General features: G+C 37.0%; 1 protein-coding gene and 1 pseudogene across 1 annotated transcript; both read right to left on the reverse strand.

Annotated features, from left to right (window-relative positions):
- Window positions 1–1601: 1601 nt before the first annotated feature.
- Window positions 1602–3092, reverse strand: LOC143560606 (F-box protein At5g03100-like; annotated as a pseudogene).
- Window positions 3093–16452: 13360 nt separating this feature from the next.
- Window positions 16453–17510, reverse strand: LOC143560608 (F-box/LRR-repeat protein 25-like). The gene is made up of 2 exons (XM_077048881.1): window positions 16611–17510; window positions 16453–16527 (listed from the first exon to the last, which is right to left on the reverse strand). Exons 1-2 carry the CDS (start codon window positions 17508–17510, stop codon window positions 16453–16455), a joined length of 975 nt encoding a protein of 324 aa, XP_076904996.1.
- Window positions 17511–20223: the final 2713 nt, after the last annotated feature.

Consider the following 20223-nt stretch of genomic DNA (forward strand, 5'->3'; position numbering starts at 1 on the left):
CACTTCCGTCCCTCATTTTCTTTCCCTTTCCTTCTTTAAATGAAACTCGGGAACTTAAGCTAAGTGAACAACCTGACAATTCCAAGTTTGTAAAACATGAACTGATGAAAACAAGCTGATCCAGCAGAAACTCGGTTATAGATTCCAGACCCCATAACGTCAAATGAAGGTCTTCAACATTGTAATTCACAGCATGACTAGTCCAATTGTGGATATGAAAATCAATCCGATGATTGTAGTAGCTTTGCACTTTAAATTTCTTGAGCTTTAATTGGCGACATTGAGTTAGGGTTTTGTCGACGAAAGAAAAGAAACCGCGGGGAGCGTGATAGTGAGCCCCATAAGGAAGTAGGAAAACGAGACTATGAGCCAAAGTCCAAACATGTTTCCATCGTTTAGAGAGAATACATGTTCTGATGGCGTATTTTGTGTCGGGTAAACGAGAATGGATTTCAACAAGAAAGCAATCTGGTAACTTACTAATTTGATCTTCATCTTTGTCTTCTACATTTCAAATTCACAACAAAACAGGCTTAAAAGGCAAGCATTATAAATACGATTTTAGGGTTTATGGTTTTTTACTAATTGGTATGCATGCATATACGATTTTATGATTTTGGGCCCAGCACTACATTTGTAGGCTTCAGAAAGATATTGCATTGGTATATGTATGCATGATCTATAAAATAAATGTTTTAGTTGATTGAATTGTATTTTTATGATACAATATGATATTAATTAGAGGTGGGCAAATAAAACGGTTAACTGAACAGACCTTTGCTCATTGCTTGGCTCGTTTACAAACTGAACCAAGCAGAGCGGCTCGTTTACAATCGAGCAAAAAAACGAGCGAGCATTTTCCAAGTAGTTTCCGAGCGAACGATGAGCGAGTACGAGCGACAAACAGTTTAGACGGCCCTAGGTTGGGGACTAAACATGCAAGCACACCTGATTGGGTTTCCAGCCTAGTAGTTAACCGGAGCCCATTACATCGTTAATCTACGGCCCAACTAATTTTGTTAATTTTTGTTGTCACGTGAGTTTTCTTTTTTTCTTTTTTTTTTCTTTTTTTGATTTCAGAAGTAAAATTTCTTTTGGTCGATCATCACATATCATGACCTTTTCCTTTTTGAACCCTTTCAATTCTTTCAAAAGCAATACATAGCTATGTGTGTACTTGTACAGTTTATAATTATGTAATTATAAACATATGATATGTAATTATACACTCACTCCAAAACTTATAAAAAAATAAAATTGAAAGAGGCACAACTTGGGAAATGGACAAGCCATACGTAGTTTAGTGAATATTGGCGCACTTGACTCTCCTTTGACTCTTTTCCTTTATCATTTAGAAAACAATGTGAAGTGTTTAAAACTTAAAAATGAAAATCAGCTTATATAATCAGAAGGAACTTGATTATGAACTTATTGTTTTCAAAAACATAATCAACCTTTAATTATCAAGTTGAATAACTCACAATTCAAACTTTCAAAAAAAAAAAAGCCCGAAAATTATGCATTCATGGTTTAGCTACAAAACACAAGAACATGTCAACCATACATATCTATAACTATAATGTTAAAACATAAGATTGGCACTAGTTAAGGTATGAAGCATCAGATTCACCATCCTTCTCTCCGCCGCTGGTAGTAGCATCAGCTTGCTCTTGTAGCTGAAAGCATTACTCAAATTAATGCTTCACGCGCAATCATTGAAAAAAATATAGTTTAATTGTATATATTGTACGAAAAGAAAAACAGGCCTTATATCAAAGAGTTCAAATTACGTGTTGCATGTTCAACTCTCAAATGTGTTCCTAATTACATGTGTAGCTTACTTGCCTCCCTAGAGCCACCCACCCAATTGACGCATTCGTTGGTGAGGTGGTAAAATTATCACCCCGAATGTTCTGTAATTTGTTCTGTGCATACCAAAATGTGTATTTACTCCCAAATCATGACAATCCATCGGACGCTTAAAGAGAAACCCTAAACGAGCCAAACTTTTTTTGTTACAATAATCCAGAGGCAATTACATAAATATATGGTGGTTAAGACTTAAGAATCGAGAACTGATAGTAGCCAGGTTATTATGGAAGCGGACCAAAAGTTAAAACAAAACGAAGAAGAAAATATAAACGGTCACACATCACTCAACTTAATCATTGAATACGAGAGGCAATAATTTGTGTTACTCTTTGTCAACAATTAAGACAAGAATTTGGAATATATTAACAAAATGTAATCAAGCAGGAATTCAAAGTGCCATTAATCAACTAACCTCGTCACCAGTGACCTTCAAGTTTGATGCACAGATGAAACCCTTAGCTTTCAAACGACTCAGAACCTACAAACAATAAACATGACAAATTTTCACATTATATTCATACAAAGACACCACACCACATATTGTTAGAAAAATAATTTTACCTTAAAACATTTACTCCCAATTTTGAGCTCTTTGGCATGGCGAAGTTGGAAGACAATTCCTCTAAGCATCTCTTCTTCTTGAATTGCATCATAACCCCAGTTCAAGGTGAAAAACTTGTAATCTAAATTAACTTCAACTAACGAAGACACATTCGCAACAAAAGCTTATCCAAGCCCAAAACTCCTTCAATTGTCAGTGACAAAATATTAGGAGCATTGATTTCAAGGATACGGCCATCAAGATAACGACTATTTGGGCATCCACATAATGCCAAGTTCTTAACACTAACACCCTTTGACGTTATATTGAGCCGCCTGTAACCATAACAAAAGTTCAACGTCAAAGTTTCCAATACAGGACTACCTGATAATATGTTTTCGATCAAATCCTCATCTAACTCCACAAACATAACATGTAAATTCCTAAGGTTTTTCAATCTAATCGTCGTTGACGGGTTAAACATACAGCCTAACAAACTCAGAGTCGTGACACATGAATTCTGGGAAAATAACTCCTTATCTAGGGAAAATTTAGCTTCATGTTCCGTATTCCAGAACGCTAAACAAAAGTTTTCGACGTCGCAATTCACAGCATAACGAATCCAGCAACTGATGTAACACCCCGGGCCCGGAAGGGGCTGACGTGTCACAATACACATGGTTTCTGAACAAAAGTCATAATTTTTATTTATTTACTTGCCAAAGTCATAATACATTAGACAAGACAAACTTAAGTCTAATTTACAAACTAACATATTTAAAAGATATTTTATTAGGATCCTGATGCTTTATTCTTCTTTCTTAACCCCGCTCAAAGTAACCCGTGTACCTGTATAAAAATAAATAACAACGGAATGAGCCGAATGCTCAGTACGAAATAATAAGCTCAAACAATAAAGGATTTAATGGGACGTCATTTAGATGGAACTTATAATAAATGATACGATGCAAAGTAATCTTATTAAATAAATTCAATCGTATCAAACGGATGTACCCATGAGTGAAACATAAAACGTAATAATATACAGGTAGCTACTCCTGCATATTTATCACACGAGATGGCGAGTTGGCATACCCGCTATCCATCTCCTTAATATTAATCCTATGACCGATCCATACGCCTCCTAATAGTCATATGTACCACTTATACTTAAGAGACGTCGTGAACTGATCTCACTGTCACGGGTGGTGCACATGCTGTCGATGCCACAACAACATGCTCGTGGGACACTCCACGAGAAGCGGAACTCAGGGTGCCAGAGTACAAATTACTTATTCATACAATAATCATAACATATATTGGAACATGCGATAATGAGTACAACTAACATAATTCTATCGCATGACGTCAAACTATATCGTAGTCTGAATAGAAATTAAACGGAGAGTCAACTGAATCGATATTATAAAGATGCAAGAAATTTCCAATGTATATGAAACTAATGGGTTTATAACAATTGAATAGGAACGCAATGAAAAGTGGGGGTAAGGATTCGTACCTTTAAGTCTTAAAACAAACCCAAATTTTTCATGAACATTTGTAATTCTCTATATACAAGTATAATTGATTTAGAACCATGCCTGGTTTCATTATTTGTTTGTTTTAAAGTGTGCATGTATCGATAATTCATTTATATGTGAAACTAACATCAACTTTATTATTATTATTATTATTAAAGTTATATAAATCCTATTCTAATACATGTTTTCCAGATATTATTATTATTATTTTCTCAAAGCTTTTATCTATTAGTTTTAACATCAACTTTATCTATTTGAAACTAACTAAAACATAATTCAGTATAATTTATATGTGATGTATTTGTTTAAATTGATGCATTTAATGAATTATAAGAAATCACTATATTTAACCCAAACATCAAAATAAAAACTTATCTTTTAAATTTTTTTTTTGAAAGGCAAATTTCATTAAACACCCAAAAAACGAACTAACTCCAAGACGGAGATAGTTCCAAGCCAAAACAAGGAAAACGGCTAAATTACATCAAAAAATTGAAAGAATGCCAACCCTTCCAATCTACATCACTTTTACCCCTACTTCTATACCAAAGGAAACCCAACGACTTTACGTCCGAAATAATCTCAGTAATCTTTGTATTATTCTTCGTAAACACCTTCTCGTTTCTCGCCTTCCAAATGCGCCAACATGTTAGCACCAAGATGCCATGAAGAAGCTCCTTTTTCCGGTTCGACCTCCGCGACTGATCAACAATAGTCTGTATATCATTAATTGAGAATAAGAAGATCGGAGGAATGTGACACCACCGAGCGATTCCATTCCAAACTCCGTCAGCAATTCGACACACCGTGAACACATGTTCAGCCGTCTCTTCAGCTTCTCCACATAGGGCACACTTGCAGTCTCCTACCAAGATATTCCGTCTTCTAAGGGCAACCTTTGTAGGAATCCGATCTAATAAAGTTCGCCACATAAAAATGTTGCACTTAGCCGGTAGCCAACTACTCCATCGAAACGTATGCCCAACAGCATCTGAATTGAAACTTTTAATCCACGACTTAGTTTCCTGTACCGTTAGTTGCTGCAGTCGACCCTTATTCCATTCCCACGAATCCCGGCTCGAGTCGAGTGTAGTCCCTGAAACCATCGGAGAACACTCAACAACCTCAGCTATTTCCTGGACAGTGGCCGGATACTTCTTCCATTCCCAAGTTATAGCACCAACAAAGTCATTATTGCCGACTCTATCCGCGACCATACACCATTTATTCTTTTCGAGACGGAAGAGTGCAGGGAATAAAGTCTTCAAAGGAAGGGTATTTATCCAAGGATCAATCCAGAATTTAATACTCAATCCGTTCCCGACCTTACCTTGCATCAAACTACTAAAGCTAGAGCCATTCACTATAAGCCGAGAACCACTGTTAACAATCTTTGACCAAGTACCCGAAACATTCCTATTACACGGAACAGATTGCCACCGTCGTTTAGACCCATGAACAGCATCAACTACTTTCCTCCATATAGCATCTCCCTCCATTCGGTATCTCCATATCCTTTTGAGTAATAACGCATTGTTGCAATCATCCAACTTACTCAAGCCTAACCCACCGTCCTTTTTTGAGCGAGTAACTACATCCCATCCAACCCAGTGGACTTTATTAGCTTCCAAGTTTCCTCCCCACAGAAACTTTTTAATCATCACCTCAAGCTTTTGGATAACCGCAACCGGGGCTTTAAACAATGAAAAATAATATGACGGGAGACTCTCCAAAACGGCTTTTATCAAAACAACCCTTCCACCAATTGAGAGGACTCTAGATTTCCACTTCGAAAGCCTGTTCTTGAACACTTGCACCACCGGCTCCCAATTATTAATTCTGTACATATTAGCACCAACTTGAGTCCCAAGATACTTGAACGGGGTTACTCCCGTACGACATCCCAACTCTCCCGCCTTCACCCTAACCTCCTCCCCATTTTTCCCAACACCAAAAAGGGTCGACTTGTTAATATTAATTTTTAGGCCCGAACACAAATGGAAAATCCGCAAAATTCTTTTAAGCGTCCGGAAATTCGAATCCGACCATTCACCCATAACCATGGCGTCATCCGCATACAGCAAATGAGAAATACTAGGACCTTCATTAGGAAGATCAACGCCCTTGAATAGACCAACATCACACGCCTTTTTAATAAGACCTGAGAGTGCCTCCATAGCTATAATAAACAAAAAAGGGGAAATAGGATCTCCTTGGCGCATACCTTTCCCACAAGCGAACTCAAAAGTAGGAGACCCGTTAACAAGAATAGAAGACCTAGCCGATGACAGCACCCCATAAATCCACATACACCAAGGTTCTGGAAACCTCATTTGCCGCATCACCATCAATAGAAATCCCCAATTCACATTGTCGTAGGCTTTTTCGAAATCAATTTTAAACATAAAGAACTCTTTACCACTTCTTCTAGCCCAAGACAAAACTTCACTGACGACTAATGGCCCATCTAAAATATATCTTCCTGCAATAAAAGCCGATTGAGTTTCATTAATCAGAGAACCCATTACCTTCTTTAATCTGTTGGCTAAGACTTTAGATATAACTTTGCTAACTATCCCAATTAAGTTAATAGGCCGATATTCTCCCAATTCCACCGGGTCGCTCACTTTAGGGATCAGAGTTATGAAAGACGACCCCGCCATACGACTAATCACCCCATTGTTAAAGAAATGTTGAAAAATACTACAAAAATCTTGTGAAAAGTAAGACCAAAACTTTTTCACAAACCGAAAATTGAATCCATCTGGACCCGGTGCTTTATCACTCCCGCAACCGAACACCGCATCCTTTATTTCCTTTTCAGAAAAAGGAATCACCATCTCCTCTGCATCAGCCGCCTTGACTTGCTTTAACCCGTAACATGCGAGGTACGGTCGCTCACCCATATCTTCAGTAAACTTTTTTCTAAAAAAACCGAATACCTCTTTTTTTATTGCACTCGGTTTCGTCTCCCATCTCCCCTTGATCATGAGGCCAGGAATCGAATTACGAGCTTTCCTAATATTAATCGAACCGTGGAAAAAACTGGTGTTTCGTCTCCATCTTTCGCCCACTTGATCCGAGCCTTCTGTCTGAGATCTTTATTCTTGAAATCCTCAATTTCCTTCAATCTCTTTTTACCCTCCTCAAAAATCCAAGATTCCTCTGCAGACAACTCCCTACTCTCCAATATAACCTCCAGATCGTTCACCTCTTTTTTTAAACAAAATTCCTCCTCCACTTCATTAGTCAAAACATCTTTTATCCACAATTGAATTCCGCTCCTTATCTTCTTTAACTTAGACATAAACACCTCATCTGGCTTTCCCACCATTCCATTGAACCTCAACAAGGACCGGCTAACAACCTCTTCGATACCGTTCCTGTGCAGCCAAGAATTGTAAAAACGAAAAGGTTTCGCACCGAAGTTCCGAGACACAACCTTTAAAACTAACGGGCAGTGATCCGATTTCTCCCTAGCCAATGCCCGATACTCCGCATTGGGCCAATCATTAAAAAAGTTCCACGAAACAAAAATCCGGTCGATTCGGCTTAACTTATCTCCTGCAAGAAAAGTAAACTAACGATCTCTCAAAACAAATCCACATAAACCCGATTCTTCAATAAATTCATTAAATTCTGAAGAAGCAACCGCATTGAACTTTGAGTTCCTCCTCTCGTCTCGGTGTCTAACACAGTTGAAGTCACCACCCACGATCCAGTACTTATCATCCGCCTCCATAATGCTCTTTAAATCGTTCCATACCAACCGTTTGTCTACCAACTTATGAGGGGCATAAACATTGATGAACGTAACTTCCTTTCCACTTTCTTTAATCACACCTGAAACGGCTAGAAAGTTCCTGTGCTTGACCACCACTGTGTTCACCAGCAGTTTCGGATCCCATAATGAAACCAATCCACCCGACCGTCCCGTCGCATCAACCCATTCATATTGAAATTCTGAATTCCCCCAAAATTTACCCATATCCAGCCCCGCAATAGACACAAATTGAGATTCCTGTAACATCACAAACCCCACCTCATTAGCACTTCGAAGATTACGAACCCAGACACTCTTACCCTCGGATCCCATCCCTCGAATGTTCAACGATAAAACATTCATTGACAAACAGATTGAGAACCTTCTTCCATTATCGCCTTGGCCACAGGACCCTCGAATTTCTCTATATTAGAAGCACCGAGCACCTTTCCCAGCTGAACTGTTTCCATGACTTCGTTCAACTGAGGATCTAGTATTGAGTGGGAGTTCTCTTCGATGCCGTCAATAGACTTGAAACCCATCGGGTTCACAACTTTGTTCAAATCTGGAGTCTGAAAATTATCCTGAGAAGCTTCAGTATTCGAGACCGAAGTTCTGGGCATTGGGCTCCCCTTCACAGCAAAAATATATCGGTCCAAATCGAACATATCATCTCCCTCTCTAAGCCTCTTCTTGGGCCTCTCCTGGCCCACTGGTGAAATTGATTTATGTTGCCTGGATTTTTTACGGAACCCCTTCCCTTTCTTTTTCAAACTATCCCTACAATTACTCCCATCAAATAAATGATGATTAAAAGTTTCCTGAATTCTCGGACCGTTTCCTTCTTCAATGGCATCAAGATTGGAAGGTTGATCTTGTTCCACAAAATTTGCACCTTCCAAATTAGCCCCTTGTCCGTTCCCACCCATGACCCCGGCGTTGACCTCATCCGAGCCCATGCTCACTTCGTCTTCTACGTCCTCCGCCGCATAATCTTCATCTTCCACATTAGCTATGCAATCAGGAATCCAATCACCGGACTCCTCTTCCACCAGAATGGGAAAAACATTAGCCTTCCAATTCAAATTGATCCGTTGTTGAATCCTGCTCACCGAGTTACTTAGAACCCCAATCAACACATACGAGACATCATCATCTTCTTCAGATATGTTCGCAGGTTGGACCACAACACCGAATTTGGATCCAATGTCATTAATCACCTGTTCAACCGCCAAACACAATGGGACCCCATAGACTTTAATCCATGCAATACGTTCAAAATCAAGAACCTGTCCATCCCACTCTTCCATCCTCTCAAAAACCGAATCCCACACTTCTTTTCTTTCTAAAAACAACTCTTTCTTTTCTTTATCTTCAAACACGAGGATAACCAAAAAACCACCCACATACTTAATGCAAATCTTACTCTTAGCAGCCCGTGACAGCCAGTTCCTTAGATTTGTCAATGAATTAAAATCTTTTACCCTGCCAACCAATCCAAGGTCGCTCCAGTTCGACCGTACAGCAATTTCAGACTCCACCGTCACCTCCATCGTCCCCTGCTCTGGATCTTTATCAATGAGAGTGTCCCGGAAAGACCTAAGGCCAACAACACTCGGACCCGGCTTATCCGTAACCACCTCTGTAACTTTTTCCATAGAAACATCTTTCTGTGCCGCGTTCTCGATAACCGGCTGCCAAACCTTGGTATCCTTCCTAGGCATCTTCTCGCCATCCACAAACCTTGCTAATACTATAAATAACTTATAGCTGCCGATCCAAACGTCTTTGAGATCCTTCTCGAGTCCCACCGGATCCCTCACGTTACGAAAGGATACAAAACCAAACCTCTTCCCGAGTTTATCATATTTCCTAGCAATATACGATCCGTGAATGTCCCCAAAAACCTTCAGCACCGCAACCAGCTCTGCCGATGAACATCTCTCCGGCAGATTTGAAACAAAAACCTTTGTGATCACCACGTCCTGTTGTCTTGATCTCCTGCTGTTTTTCGTCGGAACATCATACCAAGTATCAACCCTAAAGCGTTCCCTGCCCGCCGTTCTTACTCCTCAACAGCTTAACGTTGAAACAATTTGTTTTGTGTTATAACTTATCTTTTAAATACTATTTCAAAATATAAAATACTATTAAATTCTTAAACCAATTAAACTTATCATTTAGACAGAATTACAAATTTTGTCCTTTAAAATAAGTCGAATTACGGTTCGTGTCCTTTGTTAAGTTTCCTTGCAGGCGGTGTACTTTAAACTTTTTTTTCCTACAAGTTTTGTCCTTTACGCTAACTGGGTTAGAAAAAGTCAGTTAAATGCCCTCACGTGAGACGCATGTGAGGGCATTTTTGTCTTTTCGTCTACCCTGCAACTTCATCATCATCTTCTTCTTCTTCTTCATTTTTTGCAGCTCCTATAAACTATGTAAGTAACATCACCACGAGTAGCTTGAGGCAGTGAGTCAAACTACAAGGTTAGGTTTAAAGAAGTAAATTATAAGTAAGAGATTTTGATTGATGCTGTTTAATTGAATCCAGCAGTAAGATAAAGATAAATGTTCTAGGTTAGGTTAAGGAGTTGATCCAATCCAGCTCTGGCAGCGTTAGCCTAATTGCATATATATATATATATATAACAAATCATCGTCATCACTTTGTAGTTTCTGATATCAGATCTTAGCTAAATTAATTAACAGTTGCCAACAATATTAACATCAATCAGAGGTGAAAATGAAGTAATACTACCTACCTGTTGTTGTCTGGCGACTTGCTCTCGAAGCTTCGTTGCCTGTTTCCTGATGGCTTCCATTCTTCACAAACTGATCGGAGATAGATAGATTTATTTACCAGTCTGTAAGTAAATCGATGATGACTTTGAATTTGAATAGTCGTCTTCAATCTCCCTGACGAAATCTCACCTTTAAGCTGGGTTATCATTTTCTTGTACTCAATTCCACCAAAACCCCATCTGGGTATCTCAATTTCGATCCAAAAATGGGCGTTTGCATCAGCAAAAGCAAGAGTCATTCAAGACCTAATGTGGGTGTTGCTTACAATCACAGATCCGATGAGCCAAACATAGTTTACACCAAATCTCCAGCTCCGGCCGACCAAATTCCGGCCAAGAAACCACCTCCGGCACCCAGTCCCAACGGTGGCGTCGTTGGAGCTGGGAGACGATGGCGGCAGTTGAGTGGGGAAGACGGTGACGGGAGGTTGGAGACTGTAATTTGATTTTGACATATTAAAGATGATTTTAGGGTTTTGATTGAGATATGCAAAAAATGAAGAAGAAGAAGAAGATGATGATGAAGTTGCAGGGTAGACGAAAAGACAAAAATGCCCTCACATGCGTCTCACGTGAGGGCATTTAACTGAATTTTTCTAACCCAGTTAGCGTAAAGGACAAAACTTGTAGGAAAAAAAAGTTTAAAGTACACCGCCTGCAAGGAAACTTAACAAAGGACACGAACCATAATTCGACTTATTTTAAAGGACAAAATTTGTAATTCTGTCTATCATTTATGGTTTTATATTAAATTGTCAAAATTTTGAGATAAAACTTCGTGGATATAATCATAACATATGTGAATTAAACTAGTCATTAATTAAGCTAATTAAATTGGGTTTAGATGCCATGAATTTTTCTAGAGTAAACGTGTTAATTATTTTTACTATCATTATTATCTCTAATATTATTATTTAAGTTTATCAAGTTTTCCGTCTGTGCATTAGAACTTGTTTCAAAATAATAATGTATGATGCTTTTAAACAAACATATATTAAAGATGAGTATAAACTTTTATTACCTTTATTTTTTTGTGTGTGTTGAATGAACCCCACTAAAAGTTTGTCAGGAGCTATATTGTTGAAATTTGTGAGTTGAAGGGCTTGTAGTATGTCCATTTATAGTATGATTTTATTTTATTTTATTTATATTGTTTTACTTGGCAACCAAGGTAAGAAATTTTGGATAATGAAGAACGGTGGCATTCCACGTTTTACATGACTCATAAGAAATCCCACGTTGCCATGATTAATATGATTCCTATTTTTAAAAGATTGCTAATAATTTCTTTCTTCATTCATTATTGTATTAGAAACTTAAAAGTTAAATTTGTTCACTTTTGTTTACGTGTTTTTTTTTTTCAAATGTTATCACTTTACCTTTATATATATATATATATAAATTAGTGACAATTTTTTTATTTGTTATTATGAGTTTAAAATTTTTGGTCATTACAATTGATCTGATATACATTATGATTAGCGTAGTATGTAAACAACATAAATTTGTGGAGCTTGAATTGGGGGCGTTGAGTTAGGATTTGGTCAACGAAACAAATGAAATCGAGGCTCACGCAACGCTGAGCTCCATAAGTATGTAGGAAAGCGAGATTAGGAACCGAATGCCAAATATGTTTCCATCGTTTAGAGAGTACGCCTGTTCTAACGACGTGTTTTGTTTCGAGTAAACGAGAAAGAACTTCAACTAGTAAGCAATCTGGTAAACTACTGATTCGATCTTCCTCCATGATTCCTTGCTTGATTATGCCCTAATAATTAACTAATATTTATATGGCGGCAACTGTAAAAACAGACTTTGAACAAATTGGCTTTGGGCCTGCAGCCCAACTGAATTTTTACAAATCTGACCTTCACTTTTTCCGAAGTTACTAATAATTATATTATTCGGTTATAATAGAAAGTAAGATTTTTGTAGAAAAAATAAGAAATAATCTAGTCTATTGATTTTAGATATGAATTGTTAAGATAAGTTTAGAGAGGAAATCAAGCGTAAAATAATATTATCTGTAGTGGATAAAGCGACTATGAGGGCGCTTTGCGCCATGTAGCGTCAAGCCATCCTAAGGGCTTTGCGCCATGTAGCGTCAAGCCATTCTAACGAGACTATGAACCCAAGTCCAAACACGTTTCCATCGTTTAGAAAGAGTACCTATTCTAATGGCGTATTTTGTGTCTGGTAAACGAGAAAGGATTCCAACAAGTAAGCAATCTGGTAACTTACTAATTCGATCTTCATCTTTATCTTCTACCGTTTCAAATTGACAACAAAACAGTCTTAAAAGGCAAGCGTGGTTATGAATACGATTTTAGGGTTTGTGGCTTGATACTAATTGGTATGCATGAATATACGATTTTATGATTTTGAGCCCAACACTACATTTGTACGCAGAAAGATATTGCATTGGTATATGTATGCATGATGTATAAAAAAATGTTTTAGTTGATTGAGTTGTATATTTATGATACAATATGATATTAACTAGAGGTAGGCAAATAAACTGGTTAACCGAACTGACTTAAAAATCAGATCGAAACCGAAACTGGTATCGCAGAAACCGGTTTGGAACCGATTGAAACCGTAGCTTCGGAACCGGTTTGTAATTTTCTCCACCAAAACCGGTATCAGGCAAACACCGATCAAAACCCAAACCGAAACCGATCGTAACCTAGTCAAGAAACCGGTTTCAACCCGAACCGAAAACCGATAATAAACTGGTTTTGACTTTTGTTGATCTAACCGAACCGGTTTCAACCCAAACCGATTTTGAGTTTTAAGCCGATTTTTCTCCTCTAATTAGAACGACTAACTAATCCCTAGCTAAGTCACAAATACGTGATTCAAAGTAAGCAAGATACCTGAAATCGGGTTTTTTAAAACCATGTACCCGAATCCGATCCTATCCGAAGGGTATGCATTTAAAAAAAAAAACATATACCCGAGACGGTGGCGGTTGTGTCTGGCAGCGGTGCGGATTCAGTGTTCGGGGCCTTGGGGGGGGGCATAGAGGATGGTCAATCTATATATTTTTTAAAAGAAAAAGTTATAATATATTAGCCTCAAAGACTCAAGTGCCCCATTGATACTTTTCTAGTGCTCCAAACCCAACCTTTTTGAGCCAACCTTCCAAGCATAAGTTTAATTTTATTTTTGAAAAATAACAATTAAGTAAATATTGCTTAATTTTCTAACCATCTCATCAATTAGAAATTTAGAAACCGCAAATATGGTGGTGGGAGACGAACAGGTGCCCGCCGTTTCTCATCTCAGATTTGTTGCCGTTCAGATCTTTTTGCAATTTTGGTTTCTTGTTTTTATTTTGGAAAAACAAAAACGTTCAATTGTTTTTTTTTTTTTTTTTTTTTTTGAACGGCCAACAAAAACACCATTATATTATTTCACCAAACCGCAAGCGAGTAGCTCGCATTGTACACCAGGACAAAAGAGAAGAACAGTTTACAAAAATAAAATGTTATCTAATTTTTCACCAACCAACAAATTGTAAGTCGAATCTTCTCCATATTTCCCAGTTTAGAGCCGTGTTCAATTGTTTATTTGTTTTGGATTTTTATTAGTTTTGTTTTAATTTAGGTGTTTACGTTTTTCTAGAAATTCAAAAGGCAAGGGAATTTTGTTGTCATTTGGAGAATGTCGATCTGAATTCTAGGTTTTTAACACATGAAATCATGAATGAGGCAATTGCAAGTGCTATGAAATCAAGAAGCACTTGCAAGCAATGTTTTCATAACTGGATTGGACAACGAACCGAACAGGCTGCTGGTTCACCGATTCGAACAATCGGACCTTCCGAACAACTTTTTTTCAAAAAGGACGGTTAAGGTTGAATAAGTTTAAATTAAAAAAAATCCCAGTACACCGATTCAATAGGTGATTGACTCCCGTTCTGACTGGCCGAGCCGGTTCGGTCTCAAACACCGCTTGCAAGTGTTGCAAATGAAGCTTTAATTGACCGTTTTTGAAAGACAAAATCATGTAGATGTTAATTGTAATATGTATTTTGTTTATTATGTTTAATGGAATTTGTTGCTTACATTTTTATACTTAGTTTATTTAATGTGATTCTTTAAACCTGACCCATTTTGATTTGACTTGACTTGTTGTAGGTTGATCTTTTTTGGCACCCATCATCTAAAATTCCTAAATTCGTCAATATTTACGTGTGCATATGTTGGTGGTGTTGTGGACTAGAGTGATGGATGAATAACCAAGAGGATATATATTGCTTGGTTGTTTACTAGACGATCGATGAAACGAATCTTGAGTTTTCCTTCACATATTCTTTCATTGTGTGTGTGTGTGTTTTTTTCTATTTTTCTGTTTTGGTTTTATCAATTGTGACACGACAGATCAACCTTAAGGATTTAGATCTTGAAAAATGGTTTAAAATAGAGGTGTACAAAACCGTTTTTTTTTTCTCAAACAAAGTTGGTTTTCTAAATCGAATCGGTTTGGCTAATGCCTGGTCAAAACTGGTTTGGCTCAAGCCGTTTCGGTTTAGAAACGACCTGGTCCAGCTCGATTCGGTTCAGTTTACCTGATCAGCTCGGTTCGGTTCGGTTTATAACCTGTTTTAACCAAACCGGTCCGATTTTAAAACCGGTTTGGTAGATCAGTAGAGGAACCGGTCCCAAAATCGACGATTTGAGTCGGTTTGGGCGAAACCAGTTTTACTGTCAGACTGGTTTTGGTTCGGTTTGCATAGACCATTTTCACACCGGTTATTTTGTACACCTCTACTTTAAAAGGGCATAATAGCCATTCATCTGACCCAAAGACCATTGAGAAAATGGCATGCGGGGTCGGCCGTTGATCATCCCATATCATGACTTTTTCCTTTTTGAACCCTTTCAATTCTTTCAAAAGCATATTTATACGTATAATTATACATATAACTATTTGTGTACTTGTACAGTTTATGGTTATGTAGTTATAAACATATGTTATGCAATTATACACTCGCTCCTAAACTTATAGAAAAAAAAAGGCACAACTTGGGAAATGGGCAATCCATACGTATTTAAAAATTAAAACTTAAAAATGAAAATCAACTCGAATTATATAATCAGAAGGAACTTGATTATGAAACTTATCATTTCAAAAACAAAATCAACCTTTAATTTTCAAGTTGAATAACTCACAGTTCAACTTTTAAAATAACAAATTATGAAAAAAAAAACCCGAAAATTATGCATTCATGGTTTAGCTACAAAATACAAGAACATGTCAACCATACATATCTATAGTTATAAGGTTAAACATAAGATTGACATTAGTTCAGGTATGAAGCATCAGATTCACCATCCTCCTCTCCACCGCTGGTAGTAACATCAGCTTGCTCTTGTAATTGAAAGCATTACTCAAATTAATGCTTCACGCTTAATCATTGAATATTTATCAAATACAGTTTAATTGTATATATTGTACGAGAAGCAAAACAGGTCTTATATCAAAGAGTTCAAATTACGTGTTGCATGTTCAAACCTCATATGTGTCCTATTACATGTGTAGCTTACTTGCCTCCCTAGAGCATATTGTTACAAAATGTGTTCGGTTATTTGTTTTGTGCATACCAAAAGGTGTATTTACTCCCTAATCATTACAATTCGTCGGGCCCTTAAGAAACCCTAAACGAACCAAACTTTTCTTGTTACAATAATCCAGAGGCAATTACATGATGAGTATATGGCGGTTAAGAATCGAGAACTGATAGCAGCCAGGTTATTATGGAAGTGAAACAAAAGTTAAAACAAAACGAAGAAGAAAATATAAACAGTCACACATCACACAACTTAATCATTGAATACGAGAGCCAACAATTTGTGTTACAATAATTAAGACAAGCATTTGGAATACATCAACAAAATGTAATCAAACAGGAATTCAAAGTGCCATTAATCAACTAACCTCGTCACCGGTGACCTTCAAGTTTGATGGACAGATAAAACCCTTAGCTTTCAAACGACTCAGAACCTACAAACAAAAAACATAACAAATTTTAACATTATATTCATACAAAGACACCACACCACATATTGTTAAAAAAATAATTTGACCTTAAAACATTCACTCCCAATTTTGAGCTCTTTGGCGTGGCGAAGTTGGAAGATAATTCCTTTAAGCATCTCTTCTTCGTGGATAGCATCATAACCCCAGTTCAAGGTGACAACCTCGAAATCTAAATTAACTTCAACTAGCGAAGACACATTCGGCAACAAAAGCTTATCCAACCCCAAAACTCCTTCAATTGTTAGTGACAAAATATTAGGAGCATTGATTTCAAGGGTACGGTCATCGAGATAATGACTATTTGGGCATCCCGATAATGCCAAGTTCTTAACACTAACACTCTTTGACGTTATATTGAGCGACCTGTAACCATAACAAAATTCCAACGTCAAAGTTTCCAATACAGGACTACCTGATAATATGTTTTCGATCAAATTGTCACCCAACTCCACAAACATAACATTTAAACTCCTAAGGTTTTTCAAACTAATCGTCGTTGACGGATGAAACATGCAGCCTGACAAACTCAGAGTCGTGACACATGAATTCCTGGAAAATAACTCCTTATCTAGGGGGAAGTTAGCTTCGTGTTCCGTATTCCACAACCCTAAGCAAAGGTTTTCGACGTCGCAATTCACAGCATAACGAATCCAGCTATTGATCTGATATACATTATGATTAGCGTAGTAGGCAGACAACATAAATTTGTTGAGCTTGGATTGTGGGCGTTGAGTTAGGGTTTTGTCGACGAAATACATGAATTCGGGGCTCACGCGACCCTGAGTTCGATAAGTATGTCGGAAAGCGAGACTAGGAACTGAATGCCAAATACGTTTCCATCGTTTCGAGAGTGAGCCTGTTCTAGCGGCGTGTTTTGTTTCGCGTAAACAAGAAAGAACTTCGACAAGTAAGCAATCTGGTAAGCTACTAATTCGATCTTCCTCCATGATTCCTTGCTTGATTATACCCTAATAATTAATTAATATTTATATGGAGGTAACTGTAAAAACAGACTTTAAACAAATTTGGCTTTGGGCCTGCAGCCCAACTGAATTTTTATAAATCTGACCTTTACTTTTTCCGAAATTACTAATAATTATATTATTAGGTTATAATAGAAACAATGATTTTTATAGAAAAAATAAGATATAGTTTAGTCTATTGATTTTAGACGTGAATTGTTAAGATTAGTTTAGAGAGGAAGTCAAGCGTAAAATAAGACCATGTGTAGTGGATAGAGCGACGGTTTGGGCCATGTGGCGCCACATCATCCTAAGCATAAAATAAGTCTTGTTCATGTTTGTTCGTTTAGCATTAAACTTGTTGACAAACCGTTCGTGAACACTAACCGAACGGAAAATTTTGTTCGTGTTTGTTCGTTAATTGAACTTGTTTACGAAAACAAATGAACATAACCTATTTAAGAACAAAGCAACATTCTTAATCCAAAATATTAGAAATAATCACCTTAATCAAATAAGTTAAAAATAATCACCTTAATTAAATAAGAAGTTAAGTACTTCAGATAATAATATTATTAACACAATCATCCCCAATCACTGGTTTTATTCAGACAATGTCAACGAAGCACAAGTTAGATTTGTTGTTAGTTTAAGCAAGACTTAACAGTTAATGAAACAAACCAGACATACATTAATAATAAAATTATAAAACTTAAATGTTAGGTTGGTAATTACAAATAAAATATTAATATAAAACAAATCTTTAACTAATAAACATAAACAAACGAATGCAAACGAATATAAATGAACACGTTACCGAGCATTCACTAAAAACAAATGAACGAACGCAACCTCAGTTCATGTTCGTCATTCAACTAAACAAACAAAATTTCTTGTTCGTATTCGTTCATTTAATAAACGAACGAACGTAAACGTAATTTCCGCTGAACGGTTCACGAGCTGTTCGCTGAACGTTCGGTTCGTTTACAACTGGCATATATTTCACACCTCATTGGATTATATTTTTCCTTGATAAACACTTTCTTCATTATATGATCTTTAGCAGTTAGTAACTGGTATTAATACACATATACAATTAGAGGTGCACAAAAGAACAGGTTCCGGACCCGACCCGGCGGTTCCTATCCGGAACCGGACCCGACTCTACCCTACCTGCGGGTATGGACCGCTTTCACGATAGGGCAATATTTCGTTACAACGTGAAAGCGGTTCACAGCATCTCCATCAATTGTATTAAGAGGTACAATATTTTGTAACGAAATATTGCCCCGGCGGTTCCTACCCGGAACCGGGTATGAACCGATTTTTGGGAAAATATATGGGTCCGGGTAGGGTTTTCCGGGTATAATAATACCCTAATCGGGTATGGGGTACACCGGGTACGAACCGAAACCGGTTCCGGGTCGGTTTCACCGGTTCGGGTACGGAACCGGTTTTTTTTGTGCACATCTACATAATAGCTCATGATCAAAGTTAGTGGATTATTAGTAGATCATGTTATCATAACACGGCTCCTGCCCAATTAATCTAAATAGACCAACTTTTATTATTATTATTATTATTATTATTATTATTATTATTATTATTATTATTATTATTCAGTTTTGAACATTTAACTTTTGCAAACCCGGTTTTAGACATAATTTAATGTGGATTGACACCATGGCCCTTTTACCCAAAAACCAAACCGCTTTAGTTTTAAAACCAGTTTTTATTTTACAAACTAAACCGGTTTGGTTTTTGCATATTCCAAGCCGGTTTGGGTCAAACCGGTTCGGTTTAGAAACCAGTTTATGCATAGAAGTAGTCAAAATGATCTAGACCGGTTCGGGTCGGTTTTAAACCGGTTTGATTGAAAATACCCAAACTGCTATACGAACCGGCGGTTTGGTTCAGTTTGGGAACCGGTTTAGTAGAAATTGGTTAAACCTTTCGGTTTCCAGTTAACCGGTTCCAAACCGGTTTTTTTACACCTCTACTAAATTATTCCAAATATAAGCCCAGCTTTTAGTGGGCTTGCTATGGGCTTTTGTGTTAGGGCCTGCTAAAAAAAATATGAATTTTAAAAATTTTGTTTTTAAAGAGTATAATAATAAAGTTCACGAGAGTCAAGAGTGAGAACCAATTTGAGTTTTTTTTTTTTTTATACCTAAAATTATTTAATAGAGTAGAATAGTATTGAATGATTTCTATTCTTAAATTAATTTACTTCCCTTTACGTTGTAATAAGCTTATAATAAAGTACCCGTTAATAGATCAAAATGCTATAATACAAGTGTAAATGTCGAGTTTTACTCAAATGACATTGGAGAGAAAGTAATTGGAATGCCCGCCACGCCTTCGATATGTCGGTAGATAAAAGTCCTTATATAAAAGACCAAGGTTCGTGAATGATATGTAGGTAGATGTATCATATATGAATAAAAAGAGTGTAAATAAATCAGAGTTAGACCATACCAATTTATAAGTGTACATTTTTAAAGAAAAAGACAGTAAAATAAACTATCCCGAAATATATATACTTTTTAAATCTTAAAATTAATAAACAAATAATTTCACGTTACAAAATATCCTACGCGATGGGGCAATATCCTACGGGTAGGGTACATATCCTACGCGAAATACATATCCTACGCGAAAATATATATGCTTTCATCGTTGTAACGAAAATATATAT

The sequence above is a fragment of the Bidens hawaiensis genome, unplaced genomic scaffold (genome assembly GCF_021521415.1).
Source record: "Bidens hawaiensis isolate Kalapana, Puna unplaced genomic scaffold, B.hawaiensis_p1.1 tig00020416_1, whole genome shotgun sequence".
NCBI lineage: Eukaryota > Viridiplantae > Streptophyta > Magnoliopsida > Asterales > Asteraceae > Bidens > Bidens hawaiensis.